This window comes from Gavialis gangeticus, unplaced genomic scaffold (genome assembly GCF_001723915.1).
Source record: "Gavialis gangeticus isolate Ggan-Ray unplaced genomic scaffold, GavGan_comp1, whole genome shotgun sequence".
Classification (NCBI taxonomy): Eukaryota; Metazoa; Chordata; order Crocodylia; family Gavialidae; genus Gavialis; species Gavialis gangeticus.
Genome location: NW_017729024.1, coordinates 55,450,500 through 55,471,192, shown reverse-complemented (window position 1 = coordinate 55,471,192; position 20,693 = coordinate 55,450,500). Strand labels below are relative to the sequence as shown.

General features: G+C 45.0%; 1 protein-coding gene and 1 long non-coding RNA gene across 2 annotated transcripts in view; one reads left to right on the top strand and one right to left on the bottom strand.

Annotated features, from left to right (window-relative positions):
• The window catches only part of LOC109297389, a 788,954-nt gene that overhangs the window by 507,170 nt on the left and 261,091 nt on the right, over positions 1 to 20,693 (top strand). The gene's annotated exons all lie outside the window — the stretch shown is intronic.
• The window catches only part of ABCA1 (ATP binding cassette subfamily A member 1), a 168,283-nt gene that overhangs the window by 65,057 nt on the left and 82,533 nt on the right, over positions 1 to 20,693 (bottom strand). Inside the window, exons 7-12 of the mRNA XM_019517098.1 lie at positions 19,774 to 19,965; positions 12,943 to 13,029; positions 7,691 to 7,931; positions 6,488 to 6,627; positions 5,739 to 5,855; positions 1,642 to 1,830 (exon numbers count right to left, since the gene is read on the bottom strand). Of these exons, the coding sequence (XP_019372643.1) occupies positions 1,642 to 1,830; positions 5,739 to 5,855; positions 6,488 to 6,627; positions 7,691 to 7,931; positions 12,943 to 13,029; positions 19,774 to 19,965 (966 nt within the window). The remainder of the gene's footprint in view (positions 1 to 1,641; positions 1,831 to 5,738; positions 5,856 to 6,487; positions 6,628 to 7,690; positions 7,932 to 12,942; positions 13,030 to 19,773; positions 19,966 to 20,693) is intronic.

Below are 20,693 nucleotides of genomic sequence, written 5' to 3'. Positions count from 1 at the left end.
GTTTGCCCTTGTTGTGAAGAAGGCTAACAGCATACTGAGCTGCATTAGTGAAACCAGTGCCAGCAGATCAAGGGAAGTGATTATTCCCCTCTATTCAGCACTGGTCAGGCCACATCTGGAGTACTGTGTCCAGTTTTGGGCCCCTCACTACAGAAAGGATGTGGACAAATTGGAGAGAGTCCAGCGGAGGGCAACGAAAATAGTTTGGGGGCTGGAGCACATGACTTCTGAGGAGAGGCTGAGGGAACTAGGCTTATTTAGTCTACAGAAGAGAAGACTGAGGGGGGATTTAATAGCAGCCTTCAACTACTCCAACTGGTTCCAAAGAGGAACCAGCTGAACAGCTAAGCTGTTCTCAGTGATGGCAGATGACAGAACAAGGACAAAAGGTCTCAAATTGCAGCAAGGTAAGTTTAGGTTAGATATTAGGAAAAACCTTCTCACTCAGAGGGTAATAAAAACCTTAGAACAGGTTACCCAGAGAAGTTCTGGAATCTCCATCCTTGGCAGTTTTTAAGACCCAGCTAGACAAGGCCTTGGCTGGGATGATATAGTTGGGGCTGGTCCTGCTTTGAACAGGGGTTGGACTAGATGGCCTTCTGAGGTTCCTTCCAACCCTAATTTTCTGTGACAGAGCACAGCTTGGGTTCTAAACCACCTCAGGCCAGGAGGCTGAACCAGATGATCTCTTGAGGATCCCATCCAACACAACAACATTACTAGGAATCCATTACTTAGCATGGCATGACAGGATAGACAGAGGTGACCTGATACCTTTATAGTTGCTGCCAAGCAAGAAGCAGCACTGAGTGAACCCAGAAGAAGTGGGATGTTGCACCATCTGGAGGTCAGGGTTGCAACAGATTATTCACCAAAAGTTATGCCAAATAAGAGATCTGCAATATGATTTTCCTATATAAAGTTTCCATAGATGGAGCACTGTTTTCCTCATCAGATACAGACCTAGTCCAAAGCCTCTGTATATCAATAAAAAATCTCTGATTCTACATGTCAATGAAGAAATATGAAAACAGTTCCCATTACTTGCTGCAACCAGGAGCAGTCTGGGCAGCCAAGGGCTTCCAGCAACTCCAGCTTGTTTTGTGGTCACCAGATAACAACACATGTAGAAAAATAAGCATTAACAGCATCAATGAGACTGGCTATTATCAGCCATACATAACGGTAGGGCAGGGCTCCATTGGGAACCACATGGAATGGGTATGACAAGATTTACAAAAAGGGGGATCCTAACAGTAGGTTCCTGCATCCATATTTAGGTATCTAAATAAATGCTGACTGCCCAGCAAGCCCTACTGAAACAAAACTACTTAATTTAGATGCTTAATTACAGACTTCCAAGTGTAAGTATAGACCCCCACTTTTAAAATCTCAGCTAGACCATTTAATTGATTTCTTGAAGCCAGTTCTCTTAGGTGCAATTTGCCCAAGACTGCAAACCTGGAGACCAAGCCACAACCCCACCCATGGAGTACTTTTAGCTTGCCTCACTTAGCCAGTTTGCAGGGTGTGGAGATTAGGTTGGCACTGGAGGTCACAAGAGAAAAGACTCCTTGCTTTCAGCAGGGGAGTAAAACCATTACCAAGCACCAGCAGAAAGAAGCATGCATCCAAGCTAACCTCCATGAAGCGGGATATCGTCTGGACAGCCCGGTCAGTCTCGTTGAAGGCATCCATCCAGGTGTAGGTTGAGCCATTCACCAGCTGAATGTCCTCAGGTCTCTTCGCCAAGAAGAGGGAAATGTCTTCAACTGTCCAATTGGTGCCATGCAAGTGCATGTCCCAGAGGCCTCTACTCTTCAGCAGCGTCTACAATTGTCATACAAGGGGAAACAATGACATTTAGACTTGATCTGTAGCCCTACCACACACGTGGCACTACAACAAATGCATGAAAATCCCCAGAAGGAAATAAATTCTAGAGAGACATAGAGCTGGTGGTATCACCGCAGGGCACCCATGGCACCTGGGTCAGCTGCTTGCCAGCAGACTGGAGGGTGCATCCACTTTACTTGAAGATAAGCCAAGCGTAGCTGCTGCCAGGGAATATAAATCCCAGCAGAGGCTGGCCACCCACAACAAAGCCTATCACTTTATGAGAGGCAACTTGCACTACAGAGGAAGATCACTGGTAAAGCACCTGAATCCTCTTCTCAGCTCTGCCACTGACCTGCTGCATGACCGTGGGCAATTTACATCACCCATTTCCTTTTACAACTGTGTTTGTCTGGTCCATTTGCATTATCAGCTCATCAGAGGAGAAACTGTTTCCCATGAGAATAAGGTCCTCACACTGGGGTGCTTCTCTAATACAAATAATAAACAGCAATCTACAGGTGTGTCTAACTGCCTATTTGAGGTATTCCCAGCACCACACTGCCTTGCAGGATGGAGATTGGTCTCATATTTGGCCATCTCTGTTCCCACTAGAGTGCAGCAAAGAGCTATGCACTTTGGACTACAAAATTAGAGCCTTAACATCCCAGAAAATCACAGGCTCCTTTGCTAAGCCTCTTCTCTCCACCAGGGGACAGGCTTCAGCAGGGTCCTGGGAAAGGCTGAAAGCCTTGCAAAACAAACAAACATTAAAAAAAAAAATAAAGCCAGTGTTGAAAAGCAGAAAAGCACAAAGACAGAAAAGAAATGTGTTCAGCTGATCGGTGGTTGCTAAGCAGCCCTGACACCTTCCAAACAATCCTACCCTTCCAGCTGAGACTGGGCCGATCAAGCATAGCCGGGAATTCAGTTCTTGAGGTGCTAAACATAAATATCAATAGAGTGAAGCTGAAGTGGCCTCCTCCCTTGTGCACTTATTGTACATTACTGCATGCTATAATCCTCGATGCAGAGAGGTTAGACAAGGAGGAACCACTGGCTGGGATAGCAAAAGGAACTTCAACACTTATCCTGTGTGCTTGTGTACACGTTATCTCATGGTTAGGCTGGGCAGAAGTCCTACAACAAAGCAATGTCACAAACAGAGCAGTTAAATGGGCATGTGGATGACAGCTGCAAGGGGATGAACAGTCCAGTATGCTGTGCCTGAGAACCCACAGATCTGGGTCCAACCCCACCCACTGCAACAGGCCCCTTGTGTAACCCCAGATAAATAACCTAATCTTGCCTCAACTCCTCCTTTGGAGAACAGATTATACACCCTTTGTCTGGTAAGCTTTTAAGCAATTTGAGGCAGGGACTATATATATGTGCAGCACAGTACACAGCTGGCTTTGACTGGAGCAAGAGCCTCTTGACAGTGATGTAACATGCAACATTATGTACAGGATAAGGGGTTGTTAAAAAAAAATAAAACTGCAAAGGATCTGGCTAGGCAAAAAGAATGTAAGGCTCAGAAATGGTTAAAAACTTTAAACAACAAAATAAGAAACGGGATGTCAAAATGAAGGAGAAAATAGCAGAGGGAAAGAATTCCAGCAAGCACAGCTGTGACAGACAGTCAGAAGGCAAAGGGCTGTGAGGTTAACAAAATAATATTGCAGAATAGGGAAACAGAGCAGACTAGGCCACACTGACAAAGGAGAACACAGGGAAGAAAAACAGAAAGGGAAGGGGCTAAGTGATGTTTTCTCTAGGCTCCTCTTCCATTTTGTCTCCCTGGAGCCTACAAACACAAACCCTCCCTGCAAAGAGTCACACTTCCTGCAGTGAGGGGTCTCGCACTTTTCATATTCAGCATCCATGTTACAAGCAAGCACACTCAGGCAGACAGATCCTGCTTCCTTGTAGTCTTGAAAGCATCAGGATCAAGTCCAGTGTGTCAGTCAAGAGCTAGGAAAGCACTTACCATAAACATGCAGTGCCCTGAGAAGCTAGAACATACATACAGTAACACTATCACCTTGCTGTCCTATGGATAGCATATCATTCAGCTTAGACAGGCAGCTGCCAAGGTCATTAGGTGAAAGCACTGACCTTCCTTAACAGTGGACTTGGCTGGAAAGGCTTGCATTTTGGCCCAATATGCATGTAACCAATCCTTGTTTCATTTCTAAATTTAACAGAATAGTGACACCAGAACTTGCCAGAGTTGTTTGCAGTAAAGGACCCCATGAACCAGCGCTGGGATAGGTGGCAGCAAAACAGATCAGTGCTTTTATAACTGAACTGTTTGTTAAAATTCTGGAGGGAATGAGCAGCTCTTGGAAATCTCATGAAACTTCTGCCAGAGCCAGCATGGGTTAATGACAAGGATAAAACACCTGCCTGGGAAATCTGGGATCTCATTTAAATATACACCTGCTTTTCAAAGGATAACAGATGCCTGGCCCTGGGGCAGTGTTCTGCAGTTCAATTTACCCTCTCTAAGCCTGATGCTGGCCTCACTTACGCTAGCCCAAGCAGGAGTAATAACCATTAAACCAATGCCAGTACAAAAGTGACCTCCTGGGGCTTCCAGCCTGTTCGTGTCTGTGGGAGAGCACGCCAAGTTGTGCAAGGGTGTGGAATGAAGAATAGTACCTCTAGGCCTTAAAGGATTCAGAGGGATTCCCTCAGTAAAACAACACTATTCTGCTGGGAAGGCAAAATCTGACTGGAACCAAACCCAAAGGCTTGATTCACTGCTGTATCACTCCCATTTTGCCACTGGTGTAACTCCTGTCACCAATAGGGAGAAAATGCTGGCAGTCTTACTCTGAGCAAAATAGTGTCATGCTAGAGTACAATTGGGTAAAGCAGCAGTGAGCTAGACCATTAATGCTTATTGTAGACTTACCGGGTCCAAACCTCTACTCACTAACAGAAGCATAAACAAGGTACTCCTTGCAGATATGTAAAAGTAGGCTCCTTCTCTGTAACTTAGTATGTATGGCATGTTAACCAAGCGATCAGGTATGCAGTTAGCAGTTGCTGTTCCCCTAGAGCATTTTTATATTACAAAATTAAGCATAGTATCCAATTCAAAAATAGATTTTACAAGGTTTGGACCCAATCCTGCAAGGTCTGAGCATCTACAGGACACAGAGTACTCAGTGCCTGCTACACTCAATGGGATCTGAAGGAACTTGACACCTTACAAGCTCAAGGCATAGGTTGAGTCTGATTTCTCCTGATAACATCTGGAAAGTCCTTGCCTTAGAACTCATTGCCATGCAGACCTATAAAGATCACAGCTCAGCAAGTTAAATCCATCAAAATAACCCTGCTCCCCAGGTTACAAAAATGCTGCAGGCCACCAATTTTTGCAGTGTTAATAAGAAGTGTGGATGAAAGAACCCAACCCAGCATGGCAGATGTAAAAGCAGTGGCTAATGATGCTCTGCTCCAGTTCATACAGCTTGTAATGGGATTACAGGACCCTGTAAAACACAGAACCTAATGCACCTCCCCTTGTTCTGAACTCAGGTTAGCTGGATCTTCAGCTAGTGCAAAGTTGGGCAAATCCCCAAGAGTCACTAGAGCCCTGCTGAGAATTTAGATCATCTGGGTGTAATACACTCTCTATTTCAGGCAAGCACTGTTCCAGACAACTGCAAACTAGAAAAGCACTTTCCTATTCAAATGATACAGTAGCTGTGTACTGACTTGAGCTACCCCGCGACAGAACTTGTTTTGAGAGTGAAGCATCCCCTATGCAGCTTCCACATGCCACCCTTTGGTCTCCCTCAATCTTAAAACAAATACTTGAGGTTTTCTTGCCAACAAGTGGCTTTGGTGAGGACAAAGCAATCCAAACCATGCAACAGCAGCACACTAACCCGGATCAGATCCATCTCCTGGCTGCTTTCCATGAACGTCCAAATCTTGGGGCCTATCTCATCCCACATGCCTCCAAGGTCACGGAACACACCCAGTTCCTGGAATGTCTTGTTCACCTGCCAGCAAAGGAGAAGAGTTAATCCAAAGCAATGGAGCCCTAGGTCTGAGCAGCAGCCAGGCCTGGTGAACAGTGATCTGCAAAGCCAAGCATTGTACTGGCTATGTTCTTGCACTTACTGGATAACTTGGGAGCTACTGCAGTCAGCTGTGTTTGAGAAGGGAAAATATGATCATGAGCCAAGACATCTGCCTACCAGGGCAATGCTCAGGTCATTCCATTTGGAGGTTGCTTTCTCAAGGATGCATGGCAACAGGTTCTTCCACAGGCAGAAGCACACAGGAAAACTGCCTCCCAGTTGTCCCTCCATATTAGAGCTGGCCACACTATGAACATTCAAGGCTTTACTAGTACCCCTTCCTGGTGTCCCCAGCTGTCTCTCCTCCAGCATGGATGATGAATTAGGGCATGGGTGTACTCCAGCCTTCCCTCCTTTCCTCTGATTCCCCATTTTTACGTTTCAACAGAAGGCAAAAGCAGCCTAAGAGTTCCTCAGCTGGCATTTTGCCTACAATCATCTTTATGTTCAGGTGATCCTTCCTGGACTCAAGGAGCCAGATCCAACCATCCTCCTAACCCAAAGCAGCTGAACTGTGCTGATTCCACACCGACATGGGTTGTGTAGCTTACCTCAGACATGACCTGCCTTGTGGCTGGAGTGTCAGGAGTGTACAAGACCTTCCCAATCAGCAAAGGTTTCAGAGCCCTCCAGATAATTCGGGAAAGTGGACTGGACTCCAGGTTCTTCATCAGCTCATTACAATAGGGAGCTAGGGAAAGAGGGGACTTGCGTGAGTCAACCAGAATCACATGACTGAATAGTTCCAAGGTGCTTGCTCATGGCAAATGGCTCAGCTGGGTGCACTTAAAAATGAACATCTGAGCAGAAAGGGCTTCAGTTAAAAAAAATATGTGATCCTTAGTTACACAACTGTACTGGAAACCAGGTACAGTCTCATTATACACCTCTCAATTCCCCATGTAGCTCTGCAATGCTGTCACTCCAAAAGCGAGCCATATAACGTCCATAGTGCAAACTGCTTCCATGCCCAAGGGATCCTCTGTGGCTCATGAACTGAAAGACACAGTTCAAACAGAACAGAACAGAACAGCATACTCACCACAAAGCCAAATTTTCCAAGGTTCCAGGCCAGGTTTTCAAAAAAGCTCATCCCCAAGTGGGTACCCCGCATACTTTGTGTTTTTGAAAATCCAGTCTACTGTACATTAGTCAAGGCAAAATGGAAAGGATATCGGGGGGGGGTCTCTTTTTTTGACCCAACTTCACGTTTGGGATAAACTTAGACAAGCTTTTAAATGTCACCTGAAGAGCCGAGATCTGAAGAAGACTGTATTGTTTAAGAATATCCCAACAATGAAGCTGATCAAAAAAAAGATATCACTCACAAAAATCCTTGCCTCCTGCATGTTTCCTGAACCATCATGGTTATAACATCACTCAACACTACCATATCAAGGCAAAGTATAATTAAGCCAATTCGAGGTGCTTTTTCCATTGAATTTCCTAAGCTCGGATTAAATGGAGTGGTACCTACAATAGCAGGGGACTGGATTCAGTGGTCCTATTAATCAAGTCTGCACTATGTAAATTAGGAGAACTTGTACTGCATTGTATGCTGGGAGCCAAAATGCACATCAGGTTGGTATTCAGTATCTCATCACAGAGTCTCAGTATGTGAAAACATGCAGCCAGAAGCCACTACTCAAAACAACTATTAACTAATGTATCAATCGCAAGAAAGGGGTGCCATGTAATAAGTGGGCTAGTTGCAAGGTAAAAATGTGCACTGTCCATGACTGAGCTCTACTTACTTGTAGAATTATCATAGAAGCTAGCTACATCATCTTCAGTGCTGTTGCCTCCAAACAGGGCTTTGTAATTGTTGTCCTCATACCAGTTGAGAGACTTGATCTTCAGCCCTCCCCCCTCAGGATGGCCACACACAATCCTCGACACAGCCTGGTAGATCTGGGCAGAGGAGCTTGAAGCGTTCACATTGGTCAGGAACATCACCTCCTGCCTCATGTCACTCCAGCTCTTCATGCTCAGCAGCTGTAAAGGAACAATTGAGGGAAACATTTTGCTTTTATCTCTGGCATTGCACAGATAGTTTGACATTCAAAGGATCCATCTCAAGAAACATCTGATCTAAGTTAATACAGCATGGATATGTAACAGACCTTGGAAGAATAACCCATGCATTATCAGTGGGGAACCATATAATATCCACGGGATAGGAGGGGGAAGCCAATGACCCTATTGCAGTGTCTTTATTCTGTATTTTTGGCTTAACTGACTGGAAACTCCCCCCCCCTTCTCCCAACCAGAATCCACTACTACTCCTAGTTGCAAAACCATTTTCGTTCCAACAGCTGCCTCCTCCTGGCTGAAGAATGGGGTGAAGCGAGTCAGAAGAAGCAGGGAAATAATGCAAAATGACTCAAATTAATTAGACACAGCTCTGAAACATTCAGAGGTCAAGCCATGAGGCTGAATTCTCTGTGAATGTAAACTAGCACAGCTTCATTGAAGTAAATGCCAGCCTATCCCTGCAGAGAATCTGACCCACATGGTCACTCCCTCCCCCTTCCTTAGCAATAGCATTCGCAGAACATCCTCAGTGGTAATGCTAACAATTACAGATACAGCTGAACTTCTGGGTCACAGCAGGGAATCCATATTATCCCCACAATGGTACCTGGTCAAGCACTAAAATAGAACTGTTCTCTGTAGGTGCAGGGGAGTCATCTCACAGGTCAGTTAGGGACATGCTAGCCTTCCTCTAGCATCTGACACCAGCATCTGTCTTGACTCACTTCCAAGGGGACGTGTAGCCAAACACTTCAGAACTGGCCAAAGATACTGGACAAACATCCCTCAATGGCTGTACCTCTTGGTCCCTGGGAACAGGTAACAGAGGGTCTTCCAAGAGCTGAAGGGAAGGGACACATTCCCCAGGACTACTCTGAGGTCTCCACCTCCTCTTCCAACACTCCTGCTGGCCCCTGCTCCCATCAGCCAGCAGGAGAAGAAAGGATGTATCTTGCCCAGAATTAGCCCTGGTCATCTCAGGCACATTTTTGTAGTTCCACATAACTGTGATCTCTTTCTATCCCAGGTATCACTTAACATTCTGCAGATTCCTCTTTCTGAGACTGACCCAGAGAGGGTGCAGGAGATGTTAACATTACAGGGGTACAGTCTCTCATTGGATTTCCACAGACAGTGACACAAAGTCAATCAGGGTATAGCTGTCCTGCTAGCTTCACGTATTGTGGTCTGACTTGTCACTTTTTTTTTTTTTTTTACTAAAAGCAGACAGGTAAAGTAATCCAAGTCTCAGATTGCTGACACAGCCACATAGCTAATGACAACCCAGAAACTGGGCTGCATCTGAACAATGCAAACCAAATTCACCCATGAATTCGACAGAGCTTGGATCCTGGGTCTTTCACTAGGGGGGAACCCGGCCCACTGAGCTCATTCCCAGAACTGTGGATGTTTCAGACGTGTGCCAACACCTTGGCAAAATCTCAAATGTTGTTAATCAAGAGCTGTTCCCATGTCACGCACAAGATGTCTGTTTATTTTTAGCTGTATAAAAACATGATCCATATTGGTATGATGGAAGACTGTAGGCAGAACAAGCGAAACCACAAAGGCTGGACTGTGTTATCTGTTTACCTAATGTTAATGGTTTTCAGCAGATTTTTACTTCTTCCACTGCCTGGGAATCCTAGACTGCCACTACTACAGCCAGCAGGTTCAACAGTTTATGTAGGAAACTAATATTGCTTGATGCAAGGAAAATAACCATGTGCATTTGTTACTTTAGGCTGCATATGGATTCACTTGAATTTTTCAGCTTGATAACCCTTAAACAGTTGATAAGGCCAGAACTTTCTCAAGGGACTAAGGAGTTTGGGGTACCCAACTCAAAACCTCCTTGAGCAACTGTAGCCTAGAAAAACATGCCGCTTTTCCTTTGCTGATGTAGCTGAAGTGGTAGAATTTGCCTAGTGCAGATGGAGTTATACCAGTATCAAGATGCTGGGGGTGGCTATTTCAGGAAGGAGAATAACCATACTATTTTAAGTGCACAACACCAGGGCCTATTACTGGTATATGTATATTGGTTTAAAAGCCCACACAATTAGTGTAAAGCTTGTCCACACAGGAAGTTAGCATGGATTAGCCAGTGTAGTATAAATTTGCACCTCCACTCACTGAGGCCTGGTTCCCCGGGCAGCTGTTCCTTGTGCACAGTCAGTAAGAGCAGCACTTTCAAAGTGAAGTAAACCACCTCACACTTCTGTGTGTTGAGAGAGTCTGCACAGAAAGTCTATGCACAACTGCTGCATTGCCACAAAGCTGTGCACTAGCTTATCATAGACTAACTCCCCAGGGTAGACACAGTTACACTGGCCCAGCACTCCAAGTCTGCGAGACCAATGTGTGCTTGCATGGCTATACTGGGCAGCCATGAGACCAGGTGTGATCTGCAACTTTCACAGCTGTGCCAGCAAATGACCCTCGTGTGTAGATGAAGTTCTGCTGGTGAAATGGCAGATTTCCTGGTATCACTTAATTTTCTCTGGAGGCTACAATAAACTAGGCTACCAAAAGAACAGTTCTGCAAAAGGTTCTCTGCCAGGATCCTTAAGTTGGCAACACCTGGCCTTGGGGAGGGCTGATTTTCAGAGTTCGAAGTATTCATACTCTGAAAACAGACCCCTTTGTCTTCTGCAGGTCATCAAAGACTGCTAGTTTCCAAGTACCTTGCAGTTATCATACTCATACACCCATCAAACAGCATAGGGAGCCTCCTGCTGTATTACTGACTGGATTATGTAACCTTTTCTGAGGACAAGCTTGATTAGACTGATAAAATTGACTAAATCAGACTGAGTAGTCATTCTGGTGCCTCATGGCTCATTCAGTCTACTCCTAAAGCTCCTTCTATTTTCCACCAGCAATGGATTCTCTTTCTGCACCTCCATTCCTGCTTAGACCGTACTAGGAATGATACAGAAAACTTGAGCGTGAATCACTCCCTCCCTTTTGCTGTAGGGGTATACAAGTGGCATGACTAAAAGCCTCATTCTACGCTGGTCCAGAAATACATCTAGAGTGGCTCTGCTGAAGTCAGGACACCTTTACAAAGCATGCCTCAATGTGTTAACCAGGGAAAATGGGAGGGGGCAGCTGGAATGCTTATCATCAGGGAGGGCTTGAAAGTCCAAGTGCCTAGTTTCAGTCTGACGGCAGTGATTTTACAATGCCCTGGAGAAAGCAGTCTCCACTGCAGAACAGTTACTGAGTAGCAATGTGGTTTAGGGGACAGGGTACTGGACGGGCACTCCAGAGCCCAGCTCTGTTGCTGACCTCGTGTGTGACCCTAAGCAAGTTACCTCACCTCTCTGTGCTTCTTTGTCCCACCTCACCAGCACCTAACCCACTCTGTGTTTGGACTAAGCACTTTGTTCCAAGAACTGTTCCATGACTGTGTATGCACAACACCCATCACTTGGAGGCCTACTAGAGGCCTTCTGGCACAAGCATAATACAAATAAGTAATAAGAAATGACCCTTAGCTTGATCTAGCAGACCTTGCCATTAAAACAAACATTACATCCTTTGTGCAAGCAGCTTTGCCTAGTCTTTCAGAGCACACAAGGCCCTTAGAGAGAAGGTTATAATAATAGCACCCCCTGTGGGGAGTGAGGCCTGTTTACACCAGCTGAGGATCTGGCCCTTGTGTATTTTCAAAGGCATTTAGAACTGTTTTCCTAGGGAAGCTGGGTGCTTCTTGCTAGGAGGCTAAGGCAAGGGAAGGTTCAGCACATAGGCTGATCCAGAGAGAAATCCAAGGATATGAATCCAGACATTCCCATAGGGAACTAGGCTCAGTCCCTTCTGTGATTAAAATCCTCCCCTAGAAAGGTGAGTAGGGTATGATTCAAACAACAGCCCTCCCTCCCTCATCCACCCCTAAGCTGTTGCCTCACTAAACAAGGGAACAAATTCCCCTTCCCCGTTTGTTACGCAGAGAGCAGTCTGCCAGACAACCAAAAGTAACTTTCGGTCAAGCCGTCTGGGGTGGCTCCTGCTATGCTGTGCATTGCAAAGAAAAAGCTGCTTTTGTTTGCAAGGCAATAGGGGCGAAGAAAGGTATTCCCACCCTGGGACAGCTGCCAAGCACAAGGCATGTTACTCAGGCAAGTTTTCAGCCACATCAGCAAAGCGAACATCACATGGCTTCAATTATTTTTACCCCAGAAAAAAAAAAAAAAAGAAAGAAAGAAAGAAAGAAAGAAATGCCAGAGTGATGTAACGGGAAACAGCTGTAACCAGACCTCAAGGCAAGGCTGTTAGATCAGGCTGTCCTATGAGCAGCAAGCCATGATTTCGAAGCAAAGCTGATCTTGAAATCATCTTATTCATTTCCCAGTAAAGAGACCCCCTGGCAGGGCCTAGGGCTCGATCAGGGCAGGGTACATGTGCCAGGCACTACTGGCTCACATCGCACTGGCTCCCAATGCCCAGCCCGCCCTGTGGAAGGAGCACTCGCAGTGACCTGAGGTGACCCAGCCTTGCTCACGCACCAAGAGGTTACTCCAGTTCATGGCTGGAAGGCGCTCTTACCCTCATGTGCCGCCAGAAGCCTAACAGAGAGGAGGTGGAGGAGGAGGGCAGCATTGTTTAGTTTAGATTAAACAGCAATTTTTTTCCCCCGGAGAGACAACATTTAGGCATAGTGACAGCATATTGCTTAAAAGTCAGGATAAGAGCAGTAAGCAAGATAACTCCCTTGCTCCATAAATAACATCTTTGGGGGGGTTGGCTAGCAACAGGCATTTCAGACTTCAGATTCCCCCCTCCCACCATTTCATCTGCAAAACCATGCATTAGCCTCTAGAAAATTGGTATTTGTAAAACAGTGCAGGTTGCTGACTGCTGAAACACACTGAGCAGCTGGGTGTTTTTTTCACTTCACAGACCCAGCCGGGAATGGGATGGCAGAGAAAAGTTCTCTCCACCACAGCATGAAGGAACAGCTTACCTCTTTAACAAGCTTCCCGAGACTCTCTATCAAAGTGTCCGTGGCATCTGAAAGGTCCTGCAAGGAGGACTCTAGAGAAATTCTTTTCTGGAAAGGAGAGAGAAAAAAAAGCTGGAGATCACAAAAAAGGAAGAAGCAGGGAAATGTAAGCCCTCTGGCACATTCACACTCCCAAGTAGAGCCAAGGTGGAATAGATAATGGATGGCATGGGCAACGGTTCTCAACCTTTTTTGTACCAGGACCCATTTGTAAAACATCAATGGCCAGTCCCAACCTAGTGCCCCTCACTCCTGATCCGCTGCCCGCCGTCCCCAGACCTCAGCCCCCAGTGTGTGGGGCAAGGAAGTTGTGTGTGGAGCAATGGGGATGACCCCAAGCAGCCTCTTGCAGGCTGAAACTCTGCCAGCCTGCAAATGAAAAGCCACAGTTTCCCACATTTTTCTCCTTTAAAGGAAAATCGGTTTTTAAAGTTTGCTCGCGACCCTTTCATATGTTCTTGTGACCCACAGGTTGAGAAAGACTGGTCTAGAGGACAGGGCACTGGATAGAGATGTTCCAGTCTGGCCTTGGCCCAGACTTCCTGAATGACTTTGAGGGAGTCATTTAACCTGCAACGGACCTCAGCTCCTCATCAGGGACTTAAAATCAGGACCACCCATCTGGGGTCCTAAAATCAGGGCAACCCATCCTCTCCTCTGAGGGCTTGGATAGAGGTGCTCAGATACATCAGCAATTAGGGCCACAAGACAGAAGTAGCAAAATGTGTGTCCCTTCAGCTGGGAGGGAGGGGATGTGTTCCCAGCTGCTGCTGGCCTCAGAGCACAAGGGGCCCCCTTCCTCTCAGCATCATAAGGCTGCTCTTCAAATGCAAGGGTATGAAAGTTGCAGGCCTGGACATGCCAAAGTTGGGGAGGTATCCGAGTCAAATGAAGACACATTACCTGCAAACCATAGTTAGGAAGGGAGGCAGCCAAGCTACCTGAGAGTGTAACAGGGTTGCTGGTCGTGCTAGTACGTTCCTGCCACCTCACCTTTGCTGCAGAGCCATGTTTGCCGTTTGGTCTCCCCACCCTCAGACCCTAAAGGAATGCTAGCTTTGGTGGCCTTAGGTGAGGCCTGAGTGTTTGAACCAAAATGCATATCATTTCCTTTAAAAGCAACCGGTTTCCATGGAATACTCTCTGTGGAAAAGACTACTGATAGGTGCCACGGTGTGGGAGTCACTGCTTTCAGGAAGCCTGTACTTATTCTGAAGACAGATCTGTGCTAGCTGTGCTGTGTGCAGAGACCATGGCAGGCAACTGCCTGCCAACCACTTTGTTTACACCTAGTACCAGGATCCATCCTGGGCATTTTTATTTCATCTCATTTTACTTTGGGAAGGAGCAAGGAGCAATCTGCAAAAATCACACTTGAATGCAAGACATTTCACAGGAGACAAGTGTCAAGATTATTTAGCTCAGGTGTTTGTGCTAACAAGTTTGACAGCATCTCTCTTTCCGAAGGCAAGGGCATCTATCTTAAGATCATTTTCTAAGGTTATGCATCTGCAACTAAGAGCATGACAAAAAAAACAGACTAACACCTGAGACAGCCCTTCCATTTTAAACCCCAGTTTTTTGGTAGTTCTGAAGAAATTATCCTGCGGACTAAAATCTCTCGTGCTTATAACACTGCCCAGGGGTGATCTGGGAGGGAGAAGAACCTGTGAGGATTTCCTTTGGCTTATTCTCCTGAGAAAACAGGTGGCTTGAACTGCAGTTAGTCTAAATGGGCACTGCTCCATTGAATCTGCTGGGAACACTTATGCCAACTGAGGATCTGCTTGCTCTCCATTGGTTTTACCCACTAAATGTTTCACATGCTTGGTTGATGTGTTATTCAAAGTCTGTTGAAAACTGTGGACAGACACTCATGGACATCAGTGGGCTTCAAACAATCAAGGCCTTAATCCTCAGATAACTCAAAATACACAATGGAAGGTAAACAACAACAACAAAACCAATTCAAACCTACCTCAGGCTTTCTCCTTAATGAGATGTATTTGAAAAAATGTGGCTTGCACCCAGCAGTCACAGAAGTGTGCTGACACATTAACAATAAACTAGGGTAGGAAGCCCTACGTATCTGCACACAAAGGACAAGCTCTTCTGGTGAAGCACACATGGAAGGAGACAAAAAAAAAAATCAACCCCCCCGATTTCCTTTTCATTATATTACAGTAGCATTGAAAGGCTGTGACAGAGCCTGAGGCCCCCATTGAATTATGTTGTGTACTGACACATAGTTGGAGAGAGCCTCTGCTCTGAAAAGTCTTCAATATAAATAGCTAAGATGAACCAAGCACAGAAGAAGAATATATTATCCCCCACTGCACAGAAGGGGAAACTGAAACCCACAGGGAGTTGTGGTGACTTGACCAGAGCTGGGACAAGAAAGAAGCTCTTATGAGTCTCAGCCCCCACCCTTGACATGATTCTGCCTCTCTTGTGGAGTCCCGGCAATTTGCATTTATGTTCCTTCACACTGTGACTTCACAGGAGCGTGCACTGAAGTAAGAGAGGAGAGAATGTGGCCTTCTGTGTTCACTGTAGTTGGATCCTGATTCATACCCTATATGTGTGAAGCAAGTCAAGCTAAGTGTAGTGTTAAGACCTGTGGAAGCATATCCCCATGGGTCTTTGTATGGCAATAAACTAAGATGCTCTATTAATTCTTTCCAGCCAACTATGGGAGAATTCATCTGTCCTTCTTGGGCATGAGCTGAGAATACTGGGAAAGCTTTGGAGGACTGGCAGTGCTCAAAGAGAGTTGCCCTGCATTCACACTCCAGAGTGGCTGTGTTAAGGGCTACACTCAACCCTGCGGAAAACAGCCCACTCCCCTTGGGTATAGGTTGAGAGAACTTGAGGAAGGACAACACTTGATATCATGTCAAACTAGCTTTGCAGAGAAGCCAAGCCCTAAACGAGGAATTTACAATCTGGCTTAGTGTTCTTTCTGTCTCTGCCCTGAAGGACCAGAATAGATGACTGACAGTCAGAACAGACAATGCACATCCCAAACCATGGATGTTAAAAGATGTTTCTCGTACAACATGCAATAGGATGTGTTTGGATTGCTTGAGTAGGTCCAAGGCTTGTGGCCAATGCAGCTGCACACTTCCACATGACAGCTGGTCGCTTCTGGTAAATAAATGCAACTTCTTAATCATGTTTGCTTTGAAATAGGAAATTGTATTCGTTGTTAAAGTTACAATTTAAAACAGAATCTGGTTGATAAATCACTCATCCTAAATTTCCCACATTGTTTCCTAATGATACAAGTCCTGAGTTACAGTTTATGGTATGGGTGGAACCATAGCATTCAGCCAAAGACGAAGCAAAAATGACAGCAGAAGCTGGAAACTCAAAATGTTGCTTGTAGTCCTAAGAAAACTTTCCCTTCATGGAAGCTTTGCTTGCTGCATGAAATTAACTGGAATGTACGCACAATGGAAAGTTGGAAAGTTCAGTTTATGCTACAGCGATGACTAAATGCCACCCATGTCATTAAGAGAGTGAGAAACAATTGCTTCCTGTTATCCCACCCAGACCCTCCACATGAGACTGGTGTAACGTGAATCACAGCATTTACAGAGTCTGCAACCATACTCATGAGGCAGGAGAAGGTTGGGTTACATGTGTTCAGGGGGATGTCTGCAGTACTCCATGCAGAACCCCACATGACTGCACTAAGGTACACGTGAGCTGTCCCTGTACACAAAATACTAAAACTACACAGATATAAGGATGGCAAAAGTTTCTCTATACATGAGAAAAAAATCATTTACTTTGCTTTGTTTGTCACCTGACAGCAAAAAAACCACTCACAGAGATTCAATCGCAGTCTGTCACAAAGCAGAAATAACCCCATACAGAACTGGTACAGGGGACAGTTGGTGTCAGATATGGTAGGTCCACATGGTCATACACACGCATGCACACACACACACCTGTTCTACAAGGACAGCATACACCCATTTTCCAAGAAAAGCTGCTTCCTCTTTTGGGTTTTTAGGCGATCACTTGCAGAGTCACTGCTGTACTTCCATCTAAACCGACTTGCCTATCTATATATGTGCTTATACGAGGCAAAATCCAATTAACCATAATTAATTCCTCTGCTGTGTTGTGACCTATCACCATCCTCCATTTTGAAGATGGGGGATCAAGATGCAAAATGACTTGGTCCAAGGTCACACAGTAGGTCAATGACAGAGGAGCCAGACCCAAGTCTTCACATAGGGTTCTCTCTCTCAGGCCATCCCTGAGACACATCTTCAGCTATTTCCAGTTTGGGCAATTCTTCTTTGGGATATTCTAGATCTAAGAAATCGACTAATATTAAGTATGATAAACACTACTTGATTCTTCACTCTTTGGGTCACTGTCTTCACCATGCTGCAGTCCTAGCAGTCAATTCACTTCACTTTGGGCCATATTTATTTCCTTTCTGGCACCATGATATCCATATGATTTCCCTGTAAAGGCTGTTTCCTTGCTAGTTATCTGTCACAAAAGATTTTTTTTCCTTCATAGTTGAACAAATGCCCTAATGCAGGAAGATCAACATACCACTCGAGCCCTTACTGTATAACTAAAATGGCCATGGAGTATTGTAGAGGGTGTACTGCAGTGAGGTGAATTTAACTGAGACTTATCTGCTCATACTATTCTTTCCCTTTCGTCCTCAAAAGATCAATGAAGGCAGTGGAGCCACATGCACATACATCAGCTCAGAACCTGCCCCAGAACTTCTGTTAATCTTGCATTTGAACTCGAGAGCCTATAATTAAAAAGGGCCATTTCAATGGGGTTCCTTTTTCAGGACCTTAACTATTACTTTTATGATTTCTGCCTGTCAGTTCAACTGTGAAGTTGAGGCCAAATGAAGCCTTTCCAGAGTTTTCTATATGCTATTGTCTTCATGGCTTTGTGCATAATTAAGTATGTTTGTTCTACATCAGCTTAGACAGTGCTTATCTAACACATCCTCAACCTTCTCTATTTCCCATTCTGTGCTTCCTGGTATGTCTTTCCATGTGTAGTGTCCTATCCAGGAGCATCTTAGGCTCACCAAATTTACTTCCGTATTTTGCATCCACCATTGAGTTGTGGATGAAAATTGCCAGGACTCCAACCAAACTAACTATCCTTGTGGAAGCAAGTACTCAGTTACCTCTACAAATCTGGACTCTTAGCAGAGATAATATCTGGCTACAATCTGGATACCCTCTATAAATCTGGGGCTCAAAGTAGACGGGGAGATCATCTTGGGGTTGCAAACTGTGCCTACATGGAGAAAGGCTGGGACTCAGGTATTTGAAGCGTCACCTCTGTGAAATGGGCAAAATACACCCCTATGAGGAAGGCTGGAAAAGGTCACTGAAAACTTTTATCCCCTTTTCCAAGTCATCAAAATGCAACCATCACCTTTTATTAACACCTTGAATAATTAATACATTAGCTCATATACACAACTAGTGTTCACTAAGTTTCCTTCCAAGAGCCTGCACTTTTTCCAAAACAGCTTTCAGTGCTACCTTGGTTCTGTCCGCTTTTACCTTGTATCTCTACACTTATCACTGGTTCATTCTCATCTCTCTACATTCATCACTGGTTTGTTCTCTCTGTAAAGGCCTCTCTCAGGAAGGAAAAATGCAGACAGAGGATATGTGGAAAACAGAAAGTGAGTTACAATAAAGAAGAAACTGACCTTTATGTAAAGGGCTGAAGAGTAATCAGATCCTAATGCTGACTAACCAACCCATTTGACTGGTGAAAAAGTCAAACCATTGACGCTTGACTGTTTGTCCTGGGAGCACATCAAATCTGCGTGCTCATCACGGGTTTATTTCCATCAGGCAAACAGCAGAGTATTTCTTTTATTGGACAACACATGCATCCTATGGCCCCTTCTCTTCTGTACTCTTTGAACAAGCATTGAACAAGCTTTAGTTAAAGTTCCCCCGCTGCCATTTTGAAGTGCAGGACGCTGAACACACAAGACGCTGAGGGCATTTTAATTACAGCGGCTCTAATTAAAATGCCCTGCCACCCCCACCCTGGAGCACATGTAGATGCCCAAAGGTGCTAACACCAAGTGCGTTTCTGTTGGATGTCTACGGGTTCATTCTAGTAGGGCATGTCATTTAGTACTTGCTTAAGCTGTGTGGCAATAAGTAAGCACTAAATTAATGCACAGTACTTAAGCAAGTACTAAATGACTGCGCAGTAACAAGTTTTACTAAGCGGTCCTGACACCGCACAGGTTTTTTTCCATAGCACTGTGCAGTAGCATCAGCATCACGGTTTGTGCCCAGAGATGCTACATCGCCATAGCAAAGAGCTACAGCATTGTAGCTCATTGCTATGGCAACAGTGTCTTGTATAGACTCACCCACAGAGGCACAACATCTGACCAAAATACAGGAACAATGAATGGACCCGCTGGTTACCATGCAGCATAAATACTTTTCTCCTGACAAATCAAATTACAGACCACACACATTTGCAAGGCAACATCCTCATGTAACACATCATCCCAAACAAAAGACAGTAGATGGATGACTAGAGAAAGCTTGGTAGTTAGCTTGGGAGTCTAAGAACCTCTTTATTTTCCCCACTGGCATTAAACAATCCATTCCAAAACCAAAGTGTCAAGTACATTTGAGCACTTCCCAAAAAGCTTGCCCAACACAGCCATTGTATCATGCCTTCCATAAAATCCCCTAATGTCCAGCACTGCTGCTCCCATCACAGGTTATGCTTTCTAGTCAGTGTACTCACCAGCAGAGGCTTCAAAAGGTCTATATTAGCATGAAAAGCTAGGTCTGCTGCGTGGAGCTTTTCCTTAGGCAGGTTGCAAATGAAGCCTTCGCTGACCGCTGCTACTGTCTGATTGTGGATCATGACGAAATCAGACAGCTTTGATGCATTGCATAGATCTTTCAACCGCATTTGGTAGCCAGACATAATGACCTGGAAACATTTGTGAGATGGCATAAAAGGTCATTAATAAATCACTCTTGGAGCTAAGCTAATATCACCTAGATAGAAGGTTTTATTGAGCTGCATCAGTGTTTAAAAGTCAAAGTTAAAGGAGATAGGATATTTCTCCCTAAGGACTTCATGGTTATTGTCTATGAATTATCCTGAATTGTGACATGGGGGAGTATGTATTCCCACTACATTGCATAGGAAAATCTCTTATACAGGAGCTGTAAGGGGCTCCACCAGTCAGACACACATGCACAATTGCAGGCTCTTTACTCTCCACAGCAACCATTTCCTGAAAACCAAGGCAAGCGCATTGCTCAATTCATGTCTGTCTGGGAGCTGAGTCCCTGTGAAGGCTTGTGGTCAGCTTGAAGAAGTGTGGCAAATGTAACTGAAGAACAATGACCTGTGTCCTAAGTGCCTGCAATCCATTACCCACAAAGCACAATTTCTACCTTGCAACCATATGGCACCAGATTCTTCTTGCTTCACACATAGGCCTGCCAAAGGGAGTTGAGAGAGTGAAGAACTTGTGATCTCTGCTTTCTGAGTTAATGGAAAGGCTCTCACTGAATTTGAGTACCTACTCATACATGTGTGAGAGGGAATTACAGCTTTGTTTGTAGTGTCAGACAGTCCCATTGGTGCTTCCTTCCCAATTAACAAATATATACAAGATGGGAGTGTTATCTCCTCCCCTCCCTCTCACA